Raw genomic sequence first — 22,853 nt, 5'->3', positions numbered from 1 at the left:
TACCCTAAAACATACACACACCCTAACAGGTTAACACACACCCTAACAGGTTAAATTTCATCCTCTAGATCTGCTTCCAGTGCAGGTGCTGTGATAAGTAAAACGACAGCTCATTGGGTCCTGCCCAAGGTGCTTCCACTTACTTATCAACTGCCCTAAAGCTAGAGCCTCTGAAGGATTTTGGGAAAAAATCTAATTTAAAACCCACACTCATTTAGATTTACTAAACAAGAGTAAATGAAGTTGGCCTCCTATTTTAAAATGCCCAAATGAGAAGTAAGGGCGGGGGGGGAACCACCAATACCCTCCACTCCGTTAACATTCACTGTGGAATATTATCAGAGTGTAAATAATCTTAAATTAGAAAAGGTGGCTTTATACCTTAATGAAAACCAAAAACAAAAGAATCCTTCCCACCCCCACACACATGATCTTATAATTGCATCTGAAGTTTATGCAGGCATCAAAATTTCACTTGCAATCTTTGAGATGTTATAGTCTAGTAGTATCCACCCACTATTCAGGCCCTCTAGATTGTTATTTCCTAATGTTTATGAAGCAAGATAAAGTTCCGTCAGCAAAATCTTCCTTGGTTTACTAGTTACTTTCAGCTAGAACACCCCATCTTCGATGATAGTCCACTCTCATTATTATACAAGAGTTCAATTATACCTATCTCTGAAAAAAAAAAAGCACTGGGTGAGAATACAACAGACACATTTGTGCCTCCATACGAAAACACCTACTCCTCCATCTACTCTTCTAAATCTAAGAGTACACAATAAGACGGAAGATGTGCAAAAAACTGGCAAGGTTCAAAAAAAAAAGTTATAAGGGAAATTTGGTCTAAACCGAACTTTTTCGACGAACTCCACAGCAAGCAGTGTCCCCAAATAAATTTACTGCACCCTAGAATCAAGTACACTCAAGGCTAGAATGTCATGCCAGTCATATATTACTTCAATCTCAATAAATCTCTTCTTACTCTCCAAATCCTAGCTGCTTTCTAAAATAGTTCACTAAAAAACACCAACCTAATTAACAACAGCTTCCTCTGCAACAGTGGCCTTGATTTCACTTATTTACACATTAACTGCAGCCTGCTTTTGGCCAATCCAGTCTATTCTCTGTACCATGCCGAGCCTTTTATCTGCCCTGGACAGCATTTTCTCCAGCAGATGAAGTAGATGCCGATTGATTTGCTGTCGAGCATGGTAAATTAATAGCAACAAATTGCTGAGGGCCCGTCTCGCTGCTCCACCATGCTTCGGCAGTTTTGCTTTATTTGCTCCATGATGGGCAGCAGTCGGCCTCTTCAAGTCAATTTCTTCTTAACAACCTGCAATACTTTTCAATGGTGAAAATAGAGCTGTTCCTTGTAAGTCAGAAATCAATATCTTATTGCCCTTAGAAAATGCTAAACAAGCAGTATTGGCAATCCACTTGGTACTAGAGGGTATCAGATATAATGCAAATCCATACTGCTTCCCTCCTTGTAGTTATTACAGTTTGCTAAAAGGTTCCTAATGTCATTTATCATCATTTACCATCGACCAAAGAGGCTATGATTATGATATCCTATCAGTTGGCAAGGCCCTTTCATTTCTATTCAATTAATATTTTAGCAGCACTCAAATGGTTGTGGCCCAAGTCTCGTAATAAAATTTACATGGCTTTAAGTGAAACAGGAGTTTTCTTGCTTTGATTAAATATATATATATATACACACACACACACACAAATACACACACATATAAAAATACCCACATATAAAACATACATAAATGTGCAGTACTTACTTTTAGATTCCATGTGTTTCAGATTTCTAAAATTTCCTAATGATTACTAAAATTCAAATGAAGAGGCTTTCACACTGTAGAATATTAACTATAAGGAAGGCATAGATGTTCTCATTCTCCGCTTTTCAAAAGGTGGCATGTTCATCGCCATGTATAGTTCCTATAGGTTTAATTCACACACCTACTGTTCCTAATCTACATCCAATACTCACTTTTTAGAATGGCAACCACTGCTGTCAGAGTCCCTCAGTGAGGACTTCAATGACAGCATTACAGGTGAAAGATGGGAACAAGCAGCATGTAGTAACGCCAGCAACTCCACGCATCATCCCACTGCCCCCATCACCACCGACCCATTTAGAAGTCACACTGTATTTACAAAGAAGAACAATCGGCAGAAAAACTTAACAACTAAACCCTGGGTCAGTTGTCTCACACAAAACAAAAAACAAAAACCGCACACTTAGGGAAATCCTTAGGGGATAAAGGCCTATGTTCTTTCATTTTTAAAAATTCCATTTTGAAGACGTCACACTAAAACATGTGCCATTTCTAACCATGTCCTATTTGTCATCTTCACTTTTATGCTAGAACTTGAGACAGTGGCACAGCATTAATTCCCATTATAGCCTAGAATACTCCATCCTAACTTTTCTGGTTTTTTTTTTTTTTTTTTTTTTTTTGCTTCATCTGCTTAGCTCTATCAATCCTAAAGATTACCAGAAATTTAGATTCATATTTTATGCTCCAATTCCAAGTCATGTCACCAAGTTCCCCTTTAAAAAAAAAAATCCACTAATTCTACCAGACTAATGCTATTTACTCAGTTACCAAAATTTAAATTAATTATGTTCTCAAACATAATTGTTAAAAATTGGCAACATTATGCAGGCTTAATTAAGATTAAATCCAATTTACTAAATGTACTTTAATTGGTACTAATTACATTAGCTTTCATTTCGGAATGACAAATTCCCCATAGGTTTCATTTTATAGTTCTCTATCAGAATCAACACAGGGTGACTGATGATGAGCATCACATAGGAAGGGGAGGAGGGAGAATACCGACCTCCACCCTGTTTGTCTTCACTTCATACTTTTATCCTTTTATCAATTTGCTAAGTCACAGAGTCATGACTCCATCACAGCCATCATTTTCTGTTCCAATGAAAAATTTCTCTAAAAATAAATATTCTGTGGCTAGCAGCAGCCAAGAAGAACAGGAACGTTAACCAAAAAATACACAAAGGTTTCAAATATCAGGGCCACCAATTACTAGGGTACTTCCAAGGACTCCCGGGACTCCTACTCTTGAACCCTTCGAGACACAAATCTAATAAGTGAATAAACCTAACCCGATCTTGAGAACTAGGCCCAATTATGCCGCAGGGCAACTTCCCTGCATTATTGCTGCTTTCCATTACAAGGGTATCCAGCGAGTACATCTGGAAGAGAGGCTAAGAGGAACTAAGGCTGTCTGCCTAGGAAAACAAATAAAGACAGATATGCCTCTATGCTTAAGGGGGAGAAAGAAAGAAAATATAATAAGTAGGTGGTTTGCAGGGCTGTCTGTATTTCATAATGTGATAAACTGCCCTCAGGATTCTTGATATGATTGAATTTAAAAGCAAAAGAAAAAAAGGGAAAATGTACTGTTCTCAATTTTAAATGGATGGCATTTGAGGCCAGCTGGACAAGAAGATGACAGAATTATAGTGGTATAAAATGTGTAAAATTAAGGGATCTCATATACCCCCTTGAAAAAGAAATACATACAGCCAAATACAAGCTATGTGCTTCTTAGAAATGTAGATGGTACAGGGAGACCTGGAAACTAAGTGGTTAGGGTAAACAAGATACAGGAGAAATAAAGGGACTAAATTAATCAACTGCTCCAATCTTTAAAAAGACACTAATTAATTTTGGAGGGTGGGGTGTGCACAAAGAAAGAGACACATACAAGATCCAGACCTCAAAGGAAATGTAATGAGATAATTAACAAACAGTATCTCTCATGTAATTTATTCCTGTAAGGTAGAACTAAGAGAAGTCCATCCATCAGACTGAACAGATTTTGTTTAAGCAGAAGATATTTACATTACTAATCTAAACAGAAATGGCAAAGATGCCAAAATAAGAATTTAATTTCAACAGACCATTCAAACTATACTATAATGCTAATATTGACATAACCAAATACCATGCAAAGTAAAACAGTATCTGAAATTAAAAGTCCTCAGTGTAAGCAACGTCTCATTTTTTTCCAACTTTTTGTTTTCAAATACTATTCATCAGATTGCCTTTATTGTCCAACAGCCATCTTTTAAAGATCTACTATCTGGGGATGTTCTGAGCATGCGGAAAATAACTATACCCAAAAAGGAATCCATAAATAGTGAAGGCCTAATAGTATGTGCTCATTCCATGTTTTCTCAACTTAGAAAGTAATGACATCCACCTTGACCATAAATAAGAAATGAAAAGCAGTAAGTCTTCCCTTGTCTTTTTCCCAGCAGGCAAACACATACCTATTCTGAAATGGCTGATGAGACCTGAAGCACTTCCACTAGGAGATCACCAAAAATAAATATTTCCTAGAGAAATTATTATTGCCAAACAATGTTTTACATATATGTATGTATATTTGTGTGTGTATATATAGATATATATATACGTGCTCTTATTCTTCTGTCTAGGAAATTTAAGCCAAACCATTTTATTATTCAGTCTCCTGCACAAAAAGAAGGCTGTTTGAGTCATATCTCTCAGTGCTTTCTGACTAATCATTATCTTTTTTTTTTGCTACTGAACTAATTGCTAGATTTCAAGACCCAATGTTGAACCTTATCACATCCTCCTGTCAGGCTCATTTACTCTGTACAAATTTTGGAAGTAACGGTGATAGTTCTTGGTAAGACCCAACTAAGTAGCCTCAGGGGACCAGTACAAGGATTTTACATCAATTTCCTTTGTAGCTCCACAGATTTCATTTTCATCCTCCCAGCTCACCCTCTATCCATTCTTTCACATCAAGCCAATGAAGGCGCCACACAATTTAATTCTACTTTTTAATATTTTCCAAGAAAAGCTCTTTCACAAGACAAGTTTGCAATGCCCAAAATACATAAAGCAACTCTTTCAGAATAACAAGAGGATTTTAAAATTTAGCATCCTGCTTTTGAAAGTGTACAAAGTTTAATACGTATTGACTTTTTAAAATAACATTTTTAAATTATAAAAATTAGGATAATATGAAAGAAAGATGGGGAGCCACACATGAAAAAACAGCATTTTCTTCACTACCCAGTCCTTTAAATACAGTTAGCCACAACGGCTTGCAGAATAAAACTGCAAAAACATACAATTTTTTCTTTTCAAAGTATACCAGTATTACTGTCATTTAAAATGGTTATAAAGAAATAACTTACCTGCTTGTGCATTTCTATATTCAACCCATAGGACATTTCATAATACTGTCAAAGAAGGAAAAGCAATTAAATGCGTGACTTTCATCAAATAATCTCCCTAGTTTGTTCAAAATGCCCCAAGTAAATCTGAAACAAACATAAAAGTCTCACCTAAACCAATATCTTCATATAACCTACGCCAATAAATCAAGAGCCCATCGCTATCTTTAACCACCTTAAGACACAAATTCAAAGAGAATACTCACAAAACTAAGAAAAATTAAATTCAAACACAGCATTCTTAACATCTCCAGTTGTCTTTATACATCCCAAGCAGATGCATCAAAAAAGTCTGATGAAAATTTGGTATCCTACGGATTCTTAATTCCTAGGCACAGCAGGCAAGTTAACAGAAAAGAATGTCTTATACAAACGCTGATGTTTTGAAAGGAAGGTTGGAAAAGGTGATGCTACTTAAGAGTTTGATTTCTGATTTGTTAGTATACTGCTCATATTCACATATTTAAAGCAAAAAAGCTGGATAGAAAAATAAATGAGTGAGTTATTCTGGAGCTTTCTCGGACAATCATAAAAATATGCTTCATAATACTTCTGTAAAGGCAAATCTGGTTTTTTGAATGTGTAGTATAACTGGCATAGAAATTCTGGCAGAATAAATCAGTTATACAGGAGACTACGACGTTCCTCAAACCAATATAACACTACAGAAATTGAAAACACGCAAATATAAATGTAATAGTAACATAAAGAGAAAAAAATTTGAAAAATGGTCTGCTGTCTTTCCTTATCCATCACTCCTTTTCAAAGAAATAAGACATTAAAATGTTAACAGCATACAGAAAAACTGGCTAAAGTTGTTTGGAGCAAGAGCAGTAAAACAACAAAGAAAACCACTAACACAAAAACATTTTTGCTTGTGACTAAACAAAACAAACGAGGTTTTGTTTTTATTTTTTTTTCTATCTGTAAAAAGAAAACACAGAAAATTATACCCCATGTGGTTGAACTTTCTGAAAATTCCAATCCAAGCCAGTTGTCAAAGGCAGGTTATAACATCCTAGAATTACAGGTTGCTAACAGACACATTCCCACAACTTCAACTGCACTGGCAGGGTGACTGTGATCTATCTTGCAGCCTCCAGCAATTTAAACGTATTCTTGTTTTTGGTATTCCAAACTAATAGGCACTTTGAATCTGTGACATGGTTTTCTTACCATGACATAATGCCGCTGCATCTCTGTCTTCTCACTGGCGAGTTTCTCACATTCCAGCTTCAGACTGTTCAAGACATAAAATACTCTAAGTACAATGATCTTAATTTACGTCCTTCAACTCTTAAACACATATTTTAAATCTCACTTACAAACAACTAAATCAACAATCTTAAATAAATACCCCCATCATTATGGAAAGGGAAGTTCGGGAAGGGGGTCACTCTAACCAGTCTGGACTTGCCCCTTCAATAAGGATCGTATATGTGGTTTTTGTTTTTAGGATTTTTTTTTTTAATTAAGTTTTAAGGAAACAAATCCTCTAATCAGTTTAATTCAGGAACTTCCTCCAGAATTGAATATTCACTTAATAAAACAAACACGAAAATAAACCTCAATAATGACTGCACATACAAGCACAAATAAGTCCTCCAAAATGTCACAAGGGAGTTTCTTTCATGTTCTACCAAGAGATTAATGGAAATACGAATCAAGCATGTCTTATGAATGATGTCTTGTTTTTTTCCCTCCAAAACACACAGACAAGTGGAACACCACCACCCAGGGGCAAAGTGTCAATCGGGTTCAGTGGCTTGTTTTGGTTCTCGTATTTATGAAATAAGAATTAGGCATCATTAAAAAGCCAGCCAAAGAAAAATGTCTCAAAGGCACCCTAAGTCTAAAAATCGTCTATAAGATGAAAACATTTTTTTCAGCATAAAAGTAATGAAATCGCTCACTCCGACCTCCCTGGGCTCTCAGCTCTTCAGTGGAATGGCAAAAAGAAGTGAGAAGGAACCAAGTCCAGAGTAATAAAGAACCAAGGATGTCAAAAGGCCCCAGAATCTCCCCAACCTTTCATTCTCCTGGCCCCAATAAATCAATATCGAAAGTTTGGCCTCAGCGTTTTCCAAGTCTCCCCAGTTTCGATTTTTCCGCCTTCTTTTTATTTACGGTAGAAAAAAGAAATGTTTAATTTATTTACACCTGCCTAAGGAAGGAGGCCTTGATTTGCCCTTTCTGCCCACCGAGAAAAAAAAATAATAGTACCTTTGTGACGCCCCCACAAAAAAGGAGGAGGGTGTTTGTGTGTATTTGTGGGGGAGACAAGAGCTAAGCAAACAGGAGGATCAGCTAAAGTCAATATCGTTACCTGTGGTATTGAGCCTGTAAAAACTGAAACTCTTCCTTAATCCGATCACAGGATTCGGAAATTGTAAATTTAAAGGGTTGAGCAGGCTGATGCGGTGCCTGAAGAACAACAATAAAATATTTAATTAGCCCACATCACAGGCGAAGCAGGGAGACGGAGAAAACATACCACGCGGCGTTAGCGGGGAGTTGGGGGGGTCATCGCGCACGCAAGGAAAGAGCGATTAAAACTCTCCTCCCGCAACCCTCCTCGCGCCCAACAGCCCAGGCAAGAGCTGGTTTCGAGGTGGTCCCGGGCCTCCGCGTACTCCCGCCCGCAGCCCTCCCTCCGCGCCCCGGACCCCGAGGGTTCGAGCCCCATCTCCCCTCCCCGGCCAAAGACGGGCGCCCAGGGACCCGCGCGCCGCGCCCACTCCCTCCTCACCCGGAATCGAAACTGGCCCGTCGGGGGTACCCGCGCCATGGCGTCGGGCTGCGGTCAGGCCAGGGAAGGAGGGGGGCGGCAGCCACCCTCTCGGCTCGTTCTTTCGCTCGCTCGCTCGCCCCGGGGGCCCGCGGCGCGAGGGGCCGGCGCCCCGCACTTCCGAGCCGCAGCCGGCCCAGCAGCGCCGCCGCCGAGGGCGCCCTCCCCGCCCGGGCGCGGAGTCGCGCCTCCTTCATCGCTCGCCGCCCCCCCTCGAGGAGTCGCGGCGCGGGGACCGCAAACGGCTCGGCGCGGCTTCCAGGGGCTTCAAAGACAACAATAAGAAAATGGCTACAACTCAATTGCCTCTCCGCACCCCCTCCGAGGGCCACCACGCCGGGGGCTGGGGGTGATGGCGGGCGGGCGGCTCCCGGCGCGGGGCGCCGATTTCGGGCGGCTCTCCACGCCCCTCCGGCCAAAAGACACAACTCGGTGCGCAGGGGGCGACGCGGGGAATCTCCCAGCGCCCGGCGAGCCCGCGCCCCGCTGCCCGCACTCACCGGGTGTCTGGTCTGCGGGTACATCTTGCTCAGGTCGCGAATCATCCAAGCCGATTTAGTTCGCTGCGCTCGGCAGAGGCGCGCGGCTCATTGGCTTTAATGGCCCCGAAGAGGAGGCGGCCGCGGCGGCGGAGGCGGCCGGCTCGGTCTGAGGGGCGGCTCGGGCGGTCCCGGCCCCCGCCGGGTCTCGCGTGACACGGGCGGCAGGAACGCGCGGCGGCGGCTGGGTGCCGGCAGCCGGGCTGCTCCGCATTCCCCGCGGGCGTCACTGGCCCGCCGCGGGCATTGTCCGGCGCGCGTCTCCCGAGGCAACGCTCCGACGTTCAGCTCCGCCGAGGCGCACCCGCCGAGCCCGGCGCCGCGGCAGCCGCTCACCCAGCCGGGAAAGTGCGAGCTCCTCGCCCCACCGCCCGCCGGCAGCGCCGCTCGCTCGCTCTGCGTCCCACTCCAAACTTTTTTTATTTGTCTTTTAATTGGTTGTTATTCCTCCGAATGAATGATCTTTCTTCTTCCCTAAAAGCAAACACAAACTCCTTTGGTTCGGAAGAGGTCTCGGCGGTGCTTTTTGGTTTCTCTGGAGATTTTTTTCACTTCACAGCAACGATCTTTTAAAAGGCACCTTTTAGCTTCTTTTACCACATCTCATTTCCTTATTTTTCTTCCTTCCTGTTTTCTTGTCTTTTTTTTAACCCCAAATTGAAGGGGATTATAAAAATAAAAGAGTGAAACGCTTGCGGCTTTTTTTTTTTTTAATTCTCTCTCCTTTCAAACTCTGCGAACACCACCTCAAAATAATATACAAGTGTGTGAGAAAGGGGGAAGAAAGCAGCCAACAACCCAAACACCCGCTCAGAACAGCTCTAACAACACGCTCTGTGTAGGTGACTTCTTTGACCAAATTTAGCAGCAGCTAATCATTAACATTCTGATACATATTCACAACCTTCAGCGGAGGGGGCCGTGGAGCATCCCGGGAGATGTAGTCCGCCCCGGGCGACCCTGCCTGAGAATACTGCCAGATTGACTACAATCACCGGCCCGCCACGCGAGTGCTCTGGGGCACTCTCCAAGCGCTCCGCCCACCCCCGTTGCGGTAGGCGTCTCCAGCAACCAATCAGAGGTGGCTGAACATTAATCGCCGTTCTGTGTTAGTGCCCATCATTTCACTGCTGACAAATGGCAAGCCAGCGGGGAGGAGCCAACCCAGCTGAAACCCACGTGGGTGCCGGGCGTCGCCTGTAGCTCCGACCAATTAACGAAGAGGAATGAGGTTGGCGGAGGCGGGGCGGAGATGGCCCGCCCAAGGCGGAGCTTCGCCTTGGCTGTCGTTCCTTAGCGCGAGCGTTCGAACCGGGGAAACATTTGTTCAGCTGTCAATCAAAGTAACGTGGGGTTGAGAGAATCCGCGGCTGCTGCTGTTGCTGCTGCCCTGGCTGCATCTTCAGAATTAGGTGTTGGTGGCGGTGGTGGCGGCAAAATAAAGAGGGTGGAGGGGGCGGTGAGCCTGGGGCCTGGTCAGAAGATCTCCTTCCGAGTCTCGTCCTCCCGCCCACCCGTCTCCCAACCCAGACACCTTCGGCCCCTCGCTCCGCAGCCGCGCCAGGAATGCGGACTAATTAGGGTCCAATGTCTCCTTAAAGAGACAAGCTCGGCCTTGTGTAACGCGCCGAAACCCCTGTTGAGACAAGAGAGGGAGGATCACGCTGATCCCACTTCGTTCGGTTCACATCAATTTTACGCGCCGCTGGAGCCGGCATAATTTTCCGTGTGAACGCGGACTCGGTCCCCTGTTCTTGTTTAGAGCCAGAGATGGAGTCGCGAGATGCTGGCTGGGGCCGGGGCCGCGGGGTGGGCGGGGAGCTCGTCCCTCCGAGCCCCGCGGGAGCTGTGATTGCCATTTAGTCCCGAAACAGACCTCCCTCCCTCCACCCCCGGGGGCACTCGGAGAGAAAGCGCATCCCGACGCTCCATCAGGGGGTCGCAGGGCATTAACCGTGGGGTCTCCGGGTGAGGCTGAAGATCCGGGAATCAGAGACGCCGGATCTCCAAAGAAACTTTGCCGATTGGGCCACGTGAACCCCGCAGACTGTCGGTACTGAACAGAGCAGGCCGACGGGGCACGGTTAGAAAACGCCCCTGCGCGGCCTGGGACGTTCCCTCCCCCAGATCAGTACCAAGACTGCGCCCCTTTTCCCGCTCTTGGGAGAAGCAAGTCAAGTTTATCCCCGTTAAAACGGAGCAGGATGCCACGCGGGCCCGAGAGATGGCGGAAAGGTGGGGGTGGCCCCAGGGGCAGCCATGGCTGAGGAGGGGCACCCCTACGGAGGGGCCTGGGAAATGGGGGCGGCCCCCGTCAGTGCACCCTTCCATCCTTAGTCCGTGTCCAGCTGGGGGCAGCGCCCCAGTTCAAGGGGAGGCCGCTGAGGCTCGCAGTCTTTCCTAGCGAGCCTAATCTTGGGGACAGGGAAAAAATTCGGAGAGAGTCAAGAAGAGTATTGGCTAATGTAACAGACTGGGTTTTAGACGTTTATTTCTAGGCGTGCTTGCCTACTATAACTTGACCTGTTGGATGAGATGATGCCGCCGGTTCGGCGTTAGTGGAAAACTATTCTTAATGATATCCCTTTCCTCAGTGGACGACTCAGTGACTTAATGTCCAACCGAGCACGTTCTGTGAACGTCCGTTCTGGCCACGGCAGTGAGCTGGTGCAAAGCAAGGCTATGGTGGTCTTCTCCTGCCTCTAATTTCATACTGAAAACCCGGAGCCAAAGTTCACAGAATGTTTCCATTCGGCAAATATTTTTCTTCTCCATCCCCAAAATAAGAGGACAGAGAACTCCTTTCGGCAGTTTTCTGAACCTCTGCTGTTCCATACCTAGCCACATGTGGCTGATGAGCACTTGAAATGTGTCCAATTCAAAATGAGATGTGCTATAAGTACATATATATGTGGGATTTTGAACAAATTAATGTGAAAAAAACTGCAGCTCCATAATTTATAGTTATGTCAAAATTGTGATATTTTGAATCACTCAAAAATATTAGTAAAATTAATTTGTCTGTTTCTATTTATTTTATTGTATTGATGGGGGTTTTCCTGTGTTGCCTAGGCAGGCCTCAAACTCTGAAGCTCAAGCTATCCTCCTGCTTCAGCCTCCAGCCTCCAGTGTTGTGGGGACTACAGGCACACACTAACTTTTTTTTTTTTTTTTTTTTTTTTTTTTGAGACAGAGTTTCGCTCTTGTTGCCCAATGAAGTGCAATGGCGCGATCTCGGCTCACCGCAGCCTCCGCCTCCCAGGTTCAAGCGATTCTCCTGCCACCACGCCCAGCTAAGTTTTGTATTTTTAGTAGAGACGGGGTTTCTCCATGTTGGTCAGGCTGGTCTTGAACTCCCGACCTCAGGTGATCCGCCCGCCTCGGCCTCCCAAAGTGCTGGAATAACAGGCGTGAGCCACCGCGCCCAGTCTCTTTTTACTTTTTTAGCTTTGTTCCTAGAAAATTTTAAATTATGAGGCTCACATATTTCCATTAGACAGCACTGCTCTGAAACGTTTCCAAGAATCAAAAGTTAGAAGACTCAAGTGATACAATTTGTACACGAGGACAGCAAAGTTTCTAAGAACACCAGCAACAACCATGTTTTATTTTAAGGTTGGTTATTTGCTTGCTCCCAGTAGAGCTTTTCAATGGTTTGTGAAATCACCCACAGTGCCTCCGTAGGAAGTTCCATATTCTCCATTTTAGCCAGAATGTTTGCAAGTTCCATGAGAACAGGGACCTGGTTGTGTTCACAGTTGCACTCCAAACACCCCAAATTATGTCTGCCATCACTGTCTGGTAGTTGGTGCTCAGTAAATATTTGTTGATGGCATTAATGAATGAACACCACATCACATCCTTATAGAAAGTTTCCACATCATTTGGGTCATATTTATTGAAATTCTGTGCAGCTTTCTCCCAGGACAGGAAACGAGAATTCTAAGAATAGAACCCGAAGAACTATTGAAAGGGTCAGTGGACAAAGAGGAAACTTTGCTCTGTTAGGAAATATCAAATAGCTTGTAGCAGGGATCTTTCGCCTAATCTCTCTCGACGGTTTGTGTCAACAGAAAAGTGGCTAGAGAAATCAAGATGTTTCTTTATTTTTTAAGTTCCATTTTAAAATATAGCCCTTGGATGTGTTTCATATTTTGGCCATGTGGCAGAGCTATATAACTTACCTCAATGTCTCAGAAAGATGCCAAATGAAGCAACTAGTGGCCCAGCCCTAGCCCTAACACAGACTGTAAGTGGGGCTCATGGTCACTTTTATCTCCTTTCTTGGCCTGTGCTTCTCTCATTGCACTTCTCACTGTTAAGCTTAGCTATGATGTTATCTGGCGGCTTGTCTTATCCCTACCACAGAATAGGGGGCAGGTGGGGGATTCCAGAGTTTTCCTGTGGGAGGCACTTTGCAGCAACTTTCATGTTAAAAGCTAGGCCTGAAAGCTCCAATCTTCAAGTGACATATGCCAGGCATGCTTTTCAACTTAGGTTAGATGTAAATCATTTATTACTTCACCAAATATTTATTAAACCTACTATGTGCCAGAATATGGGGATTTAGCAATAAAAGTGGCTATTATTAATATATTGCTGCTTAGCTCCAAATTCACCCTCATTGCCCGCCTAGTGAAACAGAATCTGAGCCCTTTAAGTATTTTCCAGCTGTTACAGAAGCTAGGTCAATAGAAGGTCCTGGAGAGACATTGCAGGAGGAAAGGGTTTGCGTTCCTGGTTCCTGACTCTGGTGTGCATACTGGGCAGGTTGCTACAGCACAGGTAGCAAGCAGCAGCACCCGGCAGCCAGCAGCTTCCTCAAGAAGCCCCTTAGGTGGCTTTGGAGCAAGTGCCTGTAATTAGACACCTCCCTCAACAGCTTTCCTTTGAACCCCAGAGAATGGATTTCCAACAAGTTCTGGAATGTGGATTTCTGGCAAGTTCCAGAAGGCAGAATTCTAGCAGGGGTCACCTGCTATTCAGAAAGCTACAACTGTGCCCTCTCCAACAAAGTCTGGATCTCAGCCAGCCCTAAGAGTGTGTCTGAGTCTTGGAGGGACTCTTTTTGAGGTGCTGCATCTCAGCCCTGGGGTTAGTAAGTCACTCTTCCTTATATCTCTATTTCTGTATTATTTAGAGTTCTCGTTACCTCTTACTAATCCCCCTTTGCTCCAGTTCCCTGTTGTAGGTAATCATTTTTTATATCACACTTTCCTTGTTGAAATTACTGTTTTTCTCTCTTGATCAGACCCCAGTTGATACAATAAACAACATAAGCAAAGTGTCTTTCTTGCTGGTGCTTACATTCTGATGGGGGGAGATAGACAAACAGTTGCATAATATGAAGGAGTGACAGGAGTAGTAGAACTAGTTCAGATGGGAGTTCATAGAAGCCTTCCTGGAGGAGGTGACCTTTAAACAGAAGCCTGAATGCCTAGAAAGAGTCAGCCAAACCAAAAATCACTGAGAAGCAAATTTCAGGTGGATTCGAAAGCCTCATTTGAGGAAGTGTTGGTGAATGTGAGCATTTTTTAAAGACTGGTACATGCTAGAGATGGAGTAATACAAGATTAGGTCATGGCTACATCACTGGGTTCTGGTCACATTGAACTTCTTATGTCTGATAAAAGCATTCATTTTCTACTCTGATTATAATAGCCATTGTGGAGGGAGAAAGGCTCGTAAGCAGGGAGTGACAAGATCATTACAAATATCAACTTGGTATAAGGTGCCCACATTTACACTTGACCTAAGATTAAGAAAGTACCCTTTGTCATATTCAAGAATAATCAATTGTTTTTAATTGGGGACAGCTGGTAAAGAGTACAGGCGCACACACCCTGCCCTTCCCACACACACACCCTTTGGTACTGCCACTACCTCACCCCCACTAACGAGTAACGGGTCAATTTTAATTTGGATAGAGGATGCCTGTGCAAGTCTGAATGTCCGGCTCTGCGTTGAATATACAGCTAGAACAGCAATGATTATAGAGAATCAAGGACGTGCACTTTCATTTCTAGATCTGCAATTGACTTGCTCAGAAACCATCCTCCTGTCTATGTTAAGATAGAGATAACTGGACAGAAAGCTCATTATTGAAAAAGGACATCAATGCTACAGAGGGTGACAAATTTCTTAACTTGTCTGGTTAGGCAGAGCTTTGTTGCCAGCAGCCTCAATGTTTAGTGGTGAAGACTGCCAAGACATCTTTGTGTTGGGATGTCCCTTCTTAACTTGATGGATAAAAGGCATGTAGATACCCATTTGCCTTTTTGTGGGGAGGGAACTTGGCTTGGGAGTAGAGTAGACAAATTTGCATAGGTACTAAGGAGGCTTCTGGGACAAAATAACTTTCCTTATTGAAACACTACATTATTTGAACACTTTGAGCTCATCCCTAATTAAGTCTGCAGGCAAGAAGGAGCACTGAAGCTTTCTCTTCCCTCCCGGAGATTATGGTGCAGACACAGTGGTGTATGGTGTATGTGGTAGGGGCTATCTAGAACTCACCTTAAAGTCAACAGGAGAATGGACCAGTGACCCAAATTCACTGGCTGCAATGCAGGGGCAGGAAGTATGGATCTTTCTCATTCTGAAGTAACTCTTTATTGAACATATGAATCTCCTTTTGGCTTAGACATCCTGGCATTAATGGGGTGCTTCGGGATAAAAGGCTGAGTGTGTGAGGAAGATAAGTCTGCATAGGACTTTTATAGTCACACCTTATGTCAACAATGGAGCTGAGGGAGACCCTAAACTTCTTGCTAGTCTGAACAATTGTCTTGAATAGTTAAAAAGAGCTATGAACTTATTTATACTCTATAACAGAGATCATACCTAAGAAACACACTAGTAAAAATGACTCCCTTACTTGAGGAAAGCTCAGATGATCTTTAAATTTCTAGAATCTAGAAGGGATCTTTAACAGCTGCTTCTGTTTCATTCCCCTGCCTTTAAGCAAACAAGATATCATTATCCCCACTTTAAAGATTAATCAACTGAGGCTCAGAAAGAAGTTACTTACCCAAGGTTATATGGCTTGTAAGTCCTGAAGCAGAGATCAGAACTCTTCTACCTCCTGATTTAATACCTTGCATGAACCTGAATTCCACAAGTGAGTATTCAATTAAAGTATGTAATTTGAGCACTATCCAACTCACCTGCCTGGTTTACTCCTTTTCAAGCAGATGTTTTATTGCAAAAATGGGGGCAGAGGGTGAATCAGGGAGATGACTGTGTTGCAGCTGCCACTGTGCAAAAGCTGAAACTGAGAATTACCGCAGCTTCAGGAAGCACGGCTAACTCCCTTCAGCCTCCGACCTCAGAGTGTCTGAAGGCTCAGTAAGGAAGTTCCAAAGAGATGTACAGTGCTGAAGCCCTAGTCCTTTTACTTTCAACTAACAGCAGGGTTCACACCTATGCAGCTGCTGTTGCCATGCCTTTCCACAGGCTCCCACTCTTGCTAACTATCGCAACAGCCTATGGGGCAGACATTACAGGAGAAAATCTGCGCGTTTCCTTTCTGAAATGAGTGGTGCAGGAATGGGGTAGGTGTAGGAAAGTGTAACTAAACATCTTACTGCTTTGTATAAGAAAATAATTCATGAGAGTCTAGTATTATTTTTATTTATTTTTTGAGATGGGGGTCTCACTCTATTTGCTCAGGCTGGAGTCCAGTGGCACGATCTTAGCTCACTGCAACCTCCACCTCCCCGGCTCAAGTGATTTTCCCATTTCAGCCTCCCAGATAGCTGGGACTACAGGCACAGGCCACCACACCTGGCTAATTTTTTGTAATTTTAGTAGAGATGAGATTTCACCATATTGCCCATGCTGGTCGCTAATTCCTGAGCTCAAGCCATCCAACCGCCTCGGCCTCCCAAAGCTCTGGGATTACAGATGTGAGCCACCACAGTTGGCTAGAAAGTCCAGTATTATTTTCATTAGAACTGGGGGTCAATTCACGGTCTGCCGTGACCTGGCTAACTTTGGTTAATCCCTTTAACCTTTCTGGTCCCATCTGTGTTGTGTTTTATCCTTAAGGGAGGTAAGTATGATCTCTAAACCCCTTTCCCCTAAATGCAAACATTTGCTGCTCTAAAAAATGTTTTATTTTATCATCTCAGAGTTGGTCATATGGAATGGATTTTGAATTAGGATCATCTACTAAGGTTGATTATATTTTCCTTACCCCTTTTTAATACTTCTGAAAAAATTAACTCCTTCAATGAAGATTATTTGGGGAAAGTGGCTGCAGGCACATTTTGTTGAAAATTGATTAGTTGTCTCATAAAATGATCTAAACTGTAAGGAACTATATTCTTAATGCTACTATGTGGGCTCCTACTGCTATAATTCAATTCAGGACTTGTCCTCAATATTATGTAGCCTGGAACAATTCTGGTAAATCACATGACTTCCTTTAATAGCAATCCTTGTAAAATAGTGTGAGTGAGCCATCATTCACAGTGTAATATCTAGTCCAGTGCACTACTACTTTTCGAAAAGACAATGATATTCAGAGAAATTTTCATTCATGGGGACACGCTCTGCTTCTGCTCCTTGCTTTTATATAGAATGAAATTTGAATGTTTTTATTACAGGTTTTTATTAAATATGTCTGCAAGAGAGACCATTTGATACCTTATTTTTGTGTGAACCCTGAGTGTTTACATAGTGTTGTTACATATTATTACCTCTGGTACTATGTAAAGGTACCAGCAAAGAAGCAGGATGGGTGTTAAAATCCCCATTTTACAGACTAGGAAACTAGGTTCACAGAAACCAATGGCCTCTTGGGAATCAAACTTGACTTTTCAAATTTCACTTTGTTCTATTCTACTGGAGCTGCTTTTTTGTTGTTTTTTTTTTTTTTAAGACAAAGTCTCCCTTTGTCACCCAGGCTGGCATGCAGTGGCGGGATCTCCGCTGCAACCTCTGCCTCCCAGGTTCAAGCAATTTTCGTGTCTCAGCCACCTGAGTAGCTGGGATTACAGGTGTGACCACCAGGCCTGGCTAACTTTTGTATCTTCAGTAGAGACGGGGTTTTGCCATGTTGACCAGGCTGGTCTAGAACTTCTGACCTCAAGTGACCCACCTGCCTCAGCCTCCCAAAGTGCTGTGGTTATAGGTGAGAGCCACGGCGCCCAGCCTAGAGCTGCCTTTTAATGCCTTACAATGATTATCATGCTTTGTGCTTTACAAAGTGCTTCCACATGCCTCTTCCTTGCTTCCAAAACCTTGTTGGATGGGGAGAGCTGGTGTTGTTGTGACCATCTTAAAAATGTGAAAACTGTAACTCGGAGAAAAGTGACTGGCCTGGCTCAGAGTTAGTGTATATGTATCAACTCTACAATCTAAGTGTATACGCATAGAAAGGCGTTCTAGGGAAAAGTATGCCAATCACGCGAATCGTAGATTTTCTATGAGGTGAGAGTAGATGAGGGAAGGAGAATTGCTAGACTGCACAATGACTGCACACCAACTCTACAATCTGAGTGTATATGTATAGAAAGGTGTTATATATGTCAGGGACATATGTCAGGGAATTGGTGCCCTCATCTCCAGCCTCTGCTGGATGCCTTGTTTTTATAACTTTAGACAAGAATGACTCACCATCAATCCCTGTACAATAAGAAGTTCAACATCCTTCTCAGTAGCTCCAGGGATTGCTGGGGGAGTATCTCTGTTTCTCTGTCATTTATTGTTTCTGATGAAAGCTTGATCTCCATTCTATGCCTCCTGCTCATCTGTCCATTTTCCACACCAGACTACCCTTTGGGACATCCTATACTCTTCTGAAGTACCTTGACCCAAGCCATGTGTGAATGCTTTTACTGAAGTTCTGGGGGATGGAGGGAATTAATGAGTCAGAAGGGCACACACTGAAAGTGGAATATCAAGCATCCCCATTCCTTGGTTATATCTGCCCCTTTGAAATGCTCAGTAGCAGAGGCCACTCAGTCACCGTGCAGTCTAGCAATTCTCCTTCCCTCATCTACTCTCACCTCATAGAAAAATCTATGATTAGCGTGATTGGCATACTTTTTCCCCAGTACAGCTGCTACTGTGGAGTGTTTTTATAGCTTAGGGTAGATTTCTGAATCTGACTAATTTTTGCAACATCTATATGAAAGAGAGAAATGCAAAAATAACTCTCCATTCCCAATTTGTAATCCAGACTGAGGCACCTTTTATAATTTTTCCAGTGAGAAATTAAAGAGAAATGAAGGTTTTTAAAAGGAATTCATTCTGAAAATAACCTTATAATCTCCAGGAATGACTTTCATCAAGGACTTAAAAGCAATAAAAAACTATTTTTCCTTTATGAGGTTAAGAAATTTGGTCCTTATGCTTTCTTGAAAGGAAATAGTTTATTTTTAAATCCTTAGAGGAACTTATATTCCTTGAAATTTTTAACATATAATTAATCATTCGGAAAATTATTTATTATGATTGCAATTTTCATATATAAATATATTTTCATAAGATATTGAAAATGTGAAAGAATTGTCAGATATTTATTGCAAATTAAATTTGGAAACATTTTTATAACATTTACATTGCTGGCCAGCAATCATTCTCTAACAACTTGCTCTGAAAACAGTAAACATGTGAATCATGTTGTAAAAATTAGTCACATTCAGACATCTCCTCTAACCTATAAAAACTATAAAAATGGCCAGGCGCTGTGGCTCATGCCTGTAATCCCAGCACTTTGGGAGGCCGAGGTGGGCAGATCATGAGGTCAGGAGATTGAGACCATCCTGGCTAACATGGTGAAACCCCGTCTCTACTAAAATTACAAAAAATTAGCCGGGCATGGTGGCGGGCGCCTATAGTCCCATCTACTTGGGAGGCTGAGGCAGGAGAATGGCATGAACCCGAGAGAGGCAGAGCTTGCAGTGAGCCAAGACAGCGCCACTGCACTCCAGCCTGGGCGACTGAGCAAGACTACGTCTCAAAAAAAATAAATAAATAAAATACTATAACAACAACTGTACTGGGCACAAGGTATTGTTAACTGTACATTTTCTATCAGTTCTAGAGCAGGATGTTTAAAATACCCTAACACAACCACATTTAACACTTAGCTTTTGAAAATTTGAGAGAACTTTAGATTTTTGATGAATGAGGGATGTTAGTCACATACATTTTTGAATTATTTATGCAATGCTTAGGAAAATGTATAATCAAAGTTGCATCAAAGTAAGTTTAATTAAATTTTTATTATCTGTAAAGCTACTGCATACACAACTAGAACTTTACTAATTATTAAAACCAAATATATACAAAGTCATAGCTTAGGGAGGAAGAATTGGCAAATAGAGTACTAACTAGTAATTCGACTCAATATTTAAATATATAAAGGGATGTATAATTTTGTTTTTGATATTATAAATATAAAGACTTAGAGTGCTGGAAAGGCTCTAATATGAATCTTGCCTCACTAAGCTCTCTTATATCCTGGAAAGGACTTATATTTATTCCATAGCTAGGTTCCGTAATCAACCCCATTGGTAGCTAACATTTATTGAGTGTGCCACACATCCTCACATAAATGATTGAATACAATCCCGTAATCTCCATCTCATCTTCTTTTTAAAGGTGAGTCCAGGAGCTTCAGGTTCCCTAACTTGTCTAAGTTCAGCCAACCAGCAAATTCAAATCCAGGACTTTTTTTTTTCTTCTGGAAGGTTTGGTTTTGTTCGCTGTTTTCCAAGCTACCTTCACATCAGAACTAAATGAGATATTTAGATACATAATTTTGACATGAAATGTGTTTTGCTTTCTTCATTTTGTTTTCAGGGAATGAGTTGTAGTTAATAATACATTTTATATATCTATGTTGCGAGATCTTTAGAAGAATTTTGATGTAAATTAGTAAATCAGCAAAATAGTTGCTAAATTTATATTTCTTCCATTGAACAAGGTTAAATTCTAATTCATTTAGAATTGTTTTCATGTTCTGATGAATAATCAAATGGCCCATTGTTTAAGACCACCTTTTTACTTTTAATTCTCAGCAGAGAAATAATCACTAAAATCAATGTTTAAAATATAGAACTAGGAAACAAATAACTATCCAAAGCCTATAGTTACCATGATACCCTGGGAACTTAGAAATAGTTTAACTTTCAGGCATGGTAACACACAAAAAAAATTCAGTCATAAAGGAAGTTATCTTGACTAGCAGACACACACACACACACACACACACACAGCTCTGTGTGTGTCAGCAACTGATTTCATAGATAATTTCCTATCCACTGATGACTGCCCCCAAATCTTTCTTTAATTGCAAGGGAAAACTGAGAGCACTTAATAATATAGCTTAATTAGCTGTGTTTCTTATATTTACACTAATAATACTCTGATATACTTGTTTTGATAAGATTAGCAAACAAGCAAAGCTAGAACAAGGCACTGTATTGTTTGAGAAGATCTGTGATACATTTTAGCTTCACTGTTCTATAAAGATTCTTTTTCTCAGTAGGACTCACTTGAGATAGTAGTCTAATATAAAAAAGAATATAACATTCATAACTTTTTTTTGCTAACAAACTTAGATTTATGAGAGACAAACATCAGAGATATCAAAATTTCATGTCAGAGTTGAGAACAGAAATAAGCCGAATTCAACTGTTTTTTTCTGAAGCCCTGCTGAATACATTGTCTGGATTGTACCACAGAAGGCTGAAAGCAAAACACGGGTGGGTCTATCAAACAATCCCTGACTCTGTTTATAACAACTGAAGCTGTGCCTTTCATATCGGAGTCCCATCAGAAAGGGGAGGGGGAAGGAAGAGATAAGCTCATCAGTGAAATAGTATCCTTTAACAACAACCAGTCACTTCCTGCAATCAAAACCATGCTAGCATGTGGCTTGTTCAAATAAAAATTACTGGACTGGAGCCAAACAAGGAAAAAGTAATTGATAATGTGGTTTTTCAGAAACCATCCATCCATCAAATGTGTCAGTCCTTCATAATACTTTATTTCCCTTCTGAACAAAGATCTTTAAAATTCATTGTGTGCACTTAAAAACAAAGTGTCCTTGTGCTGGTTTATAAAGATTCTCTTTTAGTTTGGGTTTGTTTTGTTATTTGATTACATTCCCTCCCATCCTGCATTTTTTTTCTCCCAGATAGTTGCTGGAAATTTCTGCCATTCTTAAACAAAGCATCTTTGTGCTGTATCAGCTTGCATTTTCCTTGGATTGTGTTTGGATGATGCCTTTTCACTGACTTCAGCACTGGAGTATTGTAGCCATAGCCTTAGTAAGTAGACTGTAACAAACAGATTCACTAGCCCTTTTTGTGTGTTGCATCCTGTTAATCGCTGGTGAGAAACACTTCTTGGAGTAAGGCACAGGACCTATTACAAATAGAAGAAAAAACGGATGAGGAAATATTGGATCATACTTGAAACTAGAGAAAGCCATTAATAGTCATCATAAAAAGAAATGTCCCCCTTCTAATAATTCCTCCAATACGTATGACAATCTTATAACTAAAACTTTTTATTTATTATGGAATTCTAAAGATCAGTTTGCAAAACTGATAGTATGTTAGCTCACTAGCAGTTTCCAAAAGCAACATCTATGAAGTAAATTTCAGCAACATTCACTCATTTCTCCTCCTTATGACTTCCATATTAAAGCTGGTCTTACTATAGATTTGATGCTACACACACACACACACACACACACACACACACACACACACATTTTGCCCAGATATGGGCAAGATCACACCTCAAAATGCATAAAGAGATAATAGCTTCCCAAAAAAATGTATTTTAAGTTATAGTTCTATGATTAAAACACTGAAAATATGAAAAATAATGAAGCTTTGGTGAAGAAAAAATCCCATGTGATTCTGAAATTTCTTTCACTTCTTTCAGCTACCTATTTTATAAGTCAACACAATCATATTATGATTTCTTTTGAATACTTCTAGTACTATCAACTATTGACCTGACAAATACTTTAGAATTGTATTTAGATTTCGTCCTCAGTGTCTTGGCACATGCTACCTAGGAACCAGGCCCTTGGGAGATAGTTTTTCCCTGGGCAGGCAGCTAAATACTGGCCAGAGAAGTCACTCCTGTTACCTCACCAGGCATCTCAGTAAAGTTTCTTTTTAAAGAATGCCAGGAAGAAAAAGTTGCAGTGATGGCACAAAATCTCTATATTACAAGTCCTGCTCCTGAAAATTCTCTTTTGGCCTGCCCCAAATTAATACTAAAAAAG

The 22,853-nt window shown here is 41.8% G+C and overlaps 1 protein-coding gene and 2 long non-coding RNA genes across 30 annotated transcripts in view; 1 reads left to right on the top strand and 2 right to left on the bottom strand.

The window, feature by feature from the left end:
* Positions 1-9,150, bottom strand: part of LOC102136791 (transducin-like enhancer protein 4) — a 156,283-nt gene extending 147,133 nt beyond the window's left edge. For 14 of the 25 annotated variants that reach the window (XM_005581987.5, XM_005581992.5, XM_005581988.5 and 11 more), the window contains exons 1-4: positions 8,555-9,150; positions 7,593-7,690; positions 6,443-6,506; positions 5,228-5,272 (exon numbers count right to left, since the gene is read on the bottom strand). In XM_005581987.5, coding sequence (XP_005582044.1) covers positions 5,228-5,272; positions 6,443-6,506; positions 7,593-7,690; positions 8,555-8,599 — 252 coding nt within the window. In that variant the 5' untranslated portion in view covers positions 8,600-9,150. Of the gene's footprint in view, positions 1-5,227; positions 5,273-6,442; positions 6,507-7,592; positions 7,691-8,015; positions 8,223-8,554 lie in introns of those variants that run through there. The other 11 variants (XM_005581989.5, XM_045373072.3, XM_074015774.1 and 8 more) reach the window with 1 other exon arrangement.
* A 4,217-nt stretch (positions 9,151-13,367) lies between these two features.
* The window catches only part of LOC123569097 (uncharacterized), a 44,736-nt gene continuing 35,250 nt past the window's right edge, over positions 13,368-22,853 (top strand). For 2 of the 4 annotated variants that reach the window (XR_012423981.1, XR_010581747.1), the window contains exon 1: positions 13,368-13,687. This is a non-coding gene — a long non-coding RNA (uncharacterized lncRNA). Of the gene's footprint in view, positions 13,692-22,853 lie in introns of all 4 variants that reach the window. The other 2 variants (XR_012423980.1, XR_010581746.1) reach the window with 1 other exon arrangement.
* The window catches only part of LOC107127681 (uncharacterized), a 63,504-nt gene continuing 60,467 nt past the window's right edge, over positions 19,817-22,853 (bottom strand). The window contains exon 3 of the long non-coding RNA XR_006692623.3: positions 19,817-21,976. This is a non-coding gene — a long non-coding RNA (uncharacterized lncRNA). The remainder of the gene's footprint in view (positions 21,977-22,853) is intronic.

This window comes from Macaca fascicularis, chromosome 15 (genome assembly GCF_037993035.2).
Source record: "Macaca fascicularis isolate 582-1 chromosome 15, T2T-MFA8v1.1".
Classification (NCBI taxonomy): Eukaryota; Metazoa; Chordata; class Mammalia; order Primates; family Cercopithecidae; genus Macaca; species Macaca fascicularis.
This window is presented reverse-complemented; position numbering and strand designations above follow the sequence as displayed.